At 38.0% G+C, this 7,689-nt stretch overlaps 1 protein-coding gene across 2 annotated transcripts; it reads left to right on the top strand.

Moving 5' to 3' along the window:
* The first annotated feature begins 2,286 nt into the window (after positions 1-2,286).
* mthfs (5,10-methenyltetrahydrofolate synthetase (5-formyltetrahydrofolate cyclo-ligase)) lies at positions 2,287-7,419 on the top strand. 2 transcript variants are annotated; one of them, XM_085463511.1, is made up of 4 exons: positions 2,287-2,310; positions 2,684-2,795; positions 4,542-4,806; positions 6,664-7,419. In XM_085463511.1, the coding sequence occupies exons 2-4, from the start codon at positions 2,685-2,687 to the stop codon at positions 6,888-6,890; spliced, it is 603 nt and encodes a 200-aa protein (XP_085319637.1). In that variant the 5' UTR covers positions 2,287-2,310; position 2,684; the 3' UTR covers positions 6,891-7,419. The 2 variants fall into 2 exon arrangements, with proteins under 2 accessions (XP_085319637.1, XP_085319628.1); XM_085463502.1 differs by lacking the exon at positions 2,287-2,310 and adding an exon at positions 2,317-2,386.
* Positions 7,420-7,689: the final 270 nt, after the last annotated feature.

Raw genomic sequence — 7,689 nt, 5'->3', positions numbered from 1 at the left:
GCTTATTAGCTTGTCAGAAAATACTGAGATGAGCTGGTGATTCACTAATGAGGTAGGTCAGCAATCCAGCGAGGAATGACCCTCGGCCACTGTCTTAAGTAGGGGGTAGTGACTGCTTGTCAGAAACAGGTGGGTGTCGATCCACAGGTGAGGAGGGTGGGGACCTACACATGACAACTGATAAAGAGAGAGACCGCTTTGGGCACACCTGGCTAAACAGCACACTATTTATTTTAGGGAACCATTGCACTTGAAAATGTGCTGTGTATTGTGGAGATAATGAGACAGTACAGCATGCTATACTACACTGTCGAGAGGCATGAGGAAAAAAGAAGACAACTGGTTCAAAGCCTAAATAGAATTAAACTGAAACTAGATTTAACTGAGTTGCTTGGAAATAACTCAAGAAATAAAAGTTATCACACAATACTTAAGACAAACACATTTGTATGATTGGATCTAATCCTTATGCGACATCCAGTCCACACTCCACTCTAGTTGGTGGCAGTAATATACCAATTCATTGTTTGTTAAATGCCAATAAGCACCAAGAAGAAAAAAAGGTAATAAAGGACGAATTCAGCCTTTATCACTCTCCTCCGCCATTGCCGCGTTTCCGTTTTGGACGAAATGCATTCTGGGATATTTGACTGCATCAAGTCTACACCAATCAGCACCGAAGCGTGCTCGACAGAATGGGAGAACACATAGCAGGCAATTTTTGTTTTTTGTTTTGTGCATTTTATGTTCAATATAGGTATTTGTTGTGCCTGAAAATGAACAAACAAATGAAATGATAGCGAGAGCACATCCGGGAATTTTGAGCGTACTTGGCTACTTGACGCATTCTGGAACAGTACTTGGTCCGCGACTGATGACGTATCACAAGTCCACGAGAAGGCAAATACAAACGGCCCTAGTCACTCAGAATTCTTAAACACCTATAAATTTCCAGCCACACCCAAAGAATATGCCATATTATTTGATGCAATACCTACGGGTATTATAATGCTTTTTAAAGGTATTCAACCTTGCATATCATCTGTTTCTCTCCCCAACCCTTTAGATTCACACATAGGAAGAATCTGTCTAACAAACCACAGTAAAAGTAATAAGAATGTTCAGGACAGAATCTCTAACTGTCCCACATGTGGTCTCTTACTGGAATTTCTTTGTCAGTGACATTAACTGGAAAAGAGTATGGACAATTCCTAACAAGTATCTGGTGACGAATAAAGTGAAGGAAGTCCCATTTAAAATACTGCATGAATTTTATCCTGCTAATCATTACATGACGAAGTTCAAAAGGGACATAAATGTGAGCTGTGGATTTTGTGGAAGCCATCCTGAGACTGCAGCACCTCTTCTGGATCTGTTCATACGCTAGAACATTTTGGAAAGACTTCAGTAGATTCATTGCTGGACATCTCTATAATGACTTTACTGTGAAACGGGAAAATGTTGTATTTTGTTTCTTTCGAAGGCAAAAAAAAGAAGATGTTTACTTTATAATAAACTTGTTAGTTATCTTAGCTAAATTTTATTTTCACAAATGCAAATACAGTAACAAAAAACCTCATTTTAAACATTACTATAATGATGTTTTATGTTACATAAAATTGATTAGTGGATCACTTAACAAAAAGGCTATGAAAACTATTACTATTTGTAGTAATTACAAATTATTTGAATGTTTGTAATTCTTTGTATTACACCCCCTGGCATATGTTAATTTTGTTCTGATTGTATACATGTTCTGTATACTGTTTCTTAATAAAGTTTAATATTTTGGAAAAAAACAAACAAACAAACAAACGGCCCTAGTCAGCCCCAAGCAATCAAATTGCATAGATTTTTAGAAGAGTTTGATTTTTCTTAGCCCCTTATTTAAGTTATGTGTCTTGTTTATGGAACCTCACTTTTAGAGATTTTATGATCCCCCTTGTCGTCTTTATTTCTGTTCCTTGTTTTTCATTCTTTTTTTATTGTTATTTATTTTTGTATTGGTTATTCGTCTTTTTATTTTATTATTATGTAGATGTGTGAATATGGATGTGTATGTATGCATGTGTATATGCATATATATGTATATATATGTGTGTGTATGTATGTATGTTTACTTTCAGTTATTGTCGATGTCATCGTGGTGTACAGGAGATGTGATTCTGTTCTGATTTGTGGCTTGTCTCTTTGAGATTGTCATTGTTATTGTTCTAAATAAAGTTCATTAAAAAAAAACGGCCCTAGTCGATAGTGGCTACGTCATCAGAAGTATGCGCGCGCACCCTTATACGTCGTCACTGTTTAACTGTAAGTATAAAAAAACGCAGTGATGATGACATTCCAACACTCGTGGGGGCAGCAACGTGGCAAAAACGAGGACGAAGTACGTTTAAAATACAAACGAAGAAACATGTTCGGTAGTGGTGTCCACCACAGCTTTACTGTAACGTTTACGGATCTTTTACGGTTCAGGGCCGTCCTGATTTTACCTCGTTTACTCGTCACAGTGCCAGTCTTGTGTTGATAAGCCTGTTAGTGTTTAATGTTGGGACAGTTGCATGAAGCAGAATAGATGTCGAAATCCCGCCTGTTACACAACTCGGCACCAAAGGTTTTGCCAGTAGACGTGCTCAAACGCAATGTAAATCATCTCTTTTCCTTTGGCTTAATTAAATGTTAGAATGGCCGCATTGCGAGCAGCAAAGCAAGCCCTGAGGAAAGAAGTAAAGCGACGGGTTGCCACAGTGACGGACGACGAGAAACGACGGCAGTCTCTGGTCGTTTCACAGAAGGTAAGGAAATGTTCATGGAAACCAGTCTGTGTGTCTCAGATGTTGCATCCCCAGATTCTAACATTTCTGCGAGTATTATAAAGACTTCGCCGAAAAAGAAGATTGCCATTTTTACATATATGCAAAAACATGTGTATACAGATGTGGCAAAAGCACAGACATGCTGTACTTAAGTAGAAGTAAAGATGCTAGTGTTAAAAAATGATTCCAGCAAAAGCTGAAGTACTTATTCAACGTCTTTACTGAAGTAAAAGTGAAAAGGTGCAAGCTCTGAAATGTACAAAAGTAAGAAAGTTTAAAAAGGACACTTCCACCAACTACTTTCACGCACTGGTAGCTAGACCTTCTCATATATTACTGTAAAACAAAAATAATGTTTATAAGAAAATAGAACTGTTATGTAAATCTAAATTCTAATGCTAATGAATGTACTTATTTTGAAACGTTTATTTATGACACAAGCAATAAGGGAATAGAAAAAAATAGTTGGGGGTGACTTTGCTTCCACACCTAAACAGGAAAATGACAACAGTCATCAGATTTAGCAGGTGGAGTAACACAAAGATCTGTTTTAGTGGCTCAGTGTGGGGAACATGCTAACAGCTCACAATCATTTCTAATGTCAGCTACAGTCGATTTTCTTAGTGGCTGTGAGCCGCTAACCTGCCGCTACACACGGATCGAGTATCTGTTTAAAAATTATGGCCTTCCAGGTCATTTTAATTGGTACACTTGATAAATTGGTAGTTTATCAAGTGTCACTGAGCAGTCTTTACGTTACATCCTTCACTCCTTTCTCTGTCTGAAAATTCAGCAGCTGGACCTTTATCTAGCAATACACTGTGCAACAAACAAACACAAAATGCAGTTTGTAATAAAGGTGTTTATTATTAAGGGGGGGGGGGATCCAAACTTACATGGACCTGTGTGAAAAACTGCTGCATTATCCAGAAATGGCTAAAACGTGGAACCTGACATGGAGGTCTGCTCCGGGGCCTCCTCCCAATGGGAGATACCCGGAAGCCTGGCCTTGGCCCTGGCTTGGCTACACCTAGAAATTCTGTCTATAAAAATTATGAACAGAATCAGTGACAAAGGGCAGCCTAGGCGGAGTCCAACACCCACTGGAACAAGTCCAACTTATTGCTGCCAATGTAAACAAAGCTCTTGGTTGTACAAGGACTGATTTTTTCTCATAGTAATGGACAACACACCCAAGGTGAAACTCATCCCATTCTGCAACTCTGTAGGCCATTTATCTGCGTTCACACTTTTGTTTTTACTACATAATTCCATATGTGTTCATTCACTGTTTTGATGACTTTAGTGAGAATCTACAATGTAAATAGTCCTAAAAATGAAAGAAAAAAGTGTCTAAACTTTTTACTGGCAGTGTATCTTAGACCCAAAAACCTTCTAAAGATTACTGCTATAGGAGTGAAATAAATAAGTAAAATTAAATGATATAAATGATAGTAGCAAGTCCTTATTTGCAAGTCGCAAAGAGTGGCCCAACAAGTTAAGTTGGTCAAAAATAATACGTTGAATTAACTCAAATGTAAGAAAATGTTAGATAAACTTGAGCTTTTTGAGTTTTAAAAAATAATTTCACATTAGTTAATTTATTTAATTCTTTTGAGCATTCAGATTTACAGGGTATTTTCAATTAAATTAATAAATTAATTTACTCATGGAAGATTAAGGATTCAGAACCTTGATTTTCTCTTCATCTGCATTTTCTTTCAGTTGTTCAGTCACCCCAAGTACATGTCCTCTCAGCGGATTGCTGTGTTTCTGAGTATGAAGGATGAATTAAATACTCAGGAAATCATCAAGGACATGTTTAAGTGTGGTAAAAGCTGCTTCATTCCTAGATATGAGAGCACTAGCAGTCATATGGACATGTTGAAGGTCAACAGTCTGCAGGACATAGAGACGCTGCCTCTGACCTCCTGGAATATCCGACAACCTGCTAAGGAAGATGACAGCAGAGAGGAAGCATTGGCTTCAGGTTAGCATGCACACACACAAGACACTTTTATTAATAAGAGCAATAGGGGCAGACACAACTTAATACTAACCAATTGTTACACTGAATGTGGGTGGTCTAAAATTCAACTTTCAAATCAAATTCTCTGTTACACTTGATGTAACCTAACCCTGACCATACATATACCATATATATATATAATGTTCTTCCCCCCCCCCACTATATTTGCACATGTCGAGGAGCGTGTCAGGTTACATTTCAGTGTGTGTTATACTTGTATAACTATGCATGTGACAAATAAAGAACCTTGAACCATGAACACCACAGCCACTGCACACCAGTTCAAGACAGTGCTTTACTTTGAATTCACCACAGTATTGCAAGCTAACGTGTTTATCCTGCTCTAAACCACAGAGTATACGTGGTTTGAGTAACGCAGTTTATTTTGCAGGGCATTTCAGAACATTATATTAAGATCTAATATCAGATTTTTAAAAATCAGGACATTTATGTTTATGTTATGTATTTTCGTTGTTTTTTCCTATCAGCCGACCTCTCTGACATGTCTCCCCAATGTGATGTTTGTGTAAAGTTGGTCAGAAGGTTCCTTTGTAAGTGCGCATGCGCCATTAGCGTGCTGCCTGCTGTAACCCTAATTTCCTTCGGGATTAATAAAGTATTCTGATTCTGCAGAATGTACTATGCAAAACTATACATTACTGAAATAGAAACAGGAAATGGAAATGGCAAAACCAAAATAATTTCTTTGCTTTTATAGAAAAGGGAGATGCGCACCACTTGTAACAAGTGATTAGCAAGGAAGAAACAGAAACAGCCATAAACAGGATGAAAACAGGGAAAAAAGTTGCACCAACTGATGTATATAAAAAAACTAAATTGCTTACCCCGTTCCTAGAGGCGTTGGCCTTCAAAGGTTGTCCTTTACCTCCTTCACTATTTACTTTAGCAACTGAACCCTTTGCAATTCGATGCACAACTACGATGCAATAAAATAAAATATATAAAATAAAAAGAGGGACTAAAACAAGAAGACAATAAAAACAACCAAAACAACAATTACTAAGTCTGTTAAAACAAAAAATGTTTGGGTCAATGTGTGCTGAAAGCCTACATTTGTCTTCAGTAATGATTCAAAAAGTTAACCAAACGCAAAAAATTAGTTTTTGGTTGTTTTTTTAAGAGACTAATGAATCGACAGATCTCAAGCTTAGGGGAAGGGAAATCTAGAGTCTGGGGGCCACAGTGGCAAAAGCTCTGTCTACCTTAGCTCTCAGCCTTGTAACAAGTAGGCCCTGATTACATGATCTCAGGGCCCTGCTAGGGACACAGAGTGTAGAATTACAATAATGTAAGCTGGTGCTTGTCCACGAAGAGCTCTAAAAGTCAGAACCAGAATCTTAGAATGAAATGTGAGTTCAGGGTCCATTGCTGCAGCATTTTGAACAACCTAGAGGGAGTTTTTTCTCAGAAAAATCAATATGAATTACAGTAATCCAGATGTGATGAACTGAATGCATCAATACCAATCTACAGTTCAGTGTGTGATACAACAGGACTTGATTTGGCAGTGTTTCTTACGTGATAGAAGCAAAACTGAACCAGAGACTTGACATAAACATCCAACATGAGACCGGAATCAAGGGTTACCCCAAGTTTCCCGACAGACGATTTAGCAAATGTTGAATGGGGACCAAGAGCTTTTATTATCTTGGGCATAAATCTGTCAGGGGAACATACAAGGACTTCCTGTTTAATCTGTATGTAGGAAGGAAAAACTGAATTTTTGAGTTAGGATGTATATGTACAGACACAATGAGAACTTTAACAGTAATTATACTGTCTACTTGCACAATCCAGGAGGTCTGGACCTGATTCTGATGCCAGGGCTGGGCTTTGACCGCGCCAGGAACCGACTGGGACGAGGGAAGGGTTTCTATGATAACTACCTGGAGCGTTGCAAAAAACACCCCAGAGGCAAGCCCTACACAATTGCCTTGGCCTTCAAAGAGCAGCTTTGTGAAAAAGTACCTGTTGATAACCATGATGTGCCCATAGATGAAGTACTGTATGAGGATGAAAAATAGCTAGTTGTCACTAGGGCTGGTCTATGAACTCAGGAAGTCCACTAACCCTTTAAACATGGCCTTTCCATTCAACACCAGGGTTTTGTAATTGTTAGAGTGGATGAAATTCGAAGGATGTCGTAATTAATGCCGTTATTATCAATGTTATCACTTCAGTCTGTGGTTGTCCTGATATGAGACAAGCTAAGGTAATATGCTCAAGGCTACAGTCAAGAAGTAACGTGTCATTTATGAGATGCATTGTCTGGTTAGTTTGTTCTTCATTCAGCAGCTCTCTCCAGTGGACTTAATTTCCAGCCAGTTTTCCGAGATGTTGTAGAATGTGATCAGATGTGGAATGCTCATCTTCAATTCAGGTTGAACTGAAGTTCACAGTGGACCGACTTTGTCAAATGAAGTCACCAGGCTGTTTGTCTTGTCATAAAAAGCTTTTAAAAGGTATTTTATGTAATACTGTCTAAAATTAAATATTAATTTCCAGATCATAATAAATTGAAAGCAGCAGCAAATAAAGATGTTAGAAAATGTTTTCATGTTGCCTTCTTATCAACCAGTATTTTGTATGATGTGTGATTAGCTTGGTTATCTGGTCACTGTCTCCACACAGGCTCACTGAGACAACCACAGTAGTGGGTGTCAGCCAGCAGTTCTGAGGGAAAAGTTCACAAAACATCGTTTCAACTAATTCTTAACATAAAAAGGTCGAATGAATTAATGTAAGCATCATCACACTGTGTGTTTCTTAACAAAAGTCATTGAAATTAATGTAACTAAATAACTTGTCATTGTCCTCCATGAT

Source organism: Copadichromis virginalis, linkage group LG1, assembly GCF_057382275.1.
Source record: "Copadichromis virginalis isolate Kocher_CV1m ecotype Utaka linkage group LG1, C_Virginalis_male_GT1.1, whole genome shotgun sequence".
NCBI lineage: Eukaryota > Metazoa > Chordata > Actinopteri > Cichliformes > Cichlidae > Copadichromis > Copadichromis virginalis.
This window is presented reverse-complemented; position numbering and strand designations above follow the sequence as displayed.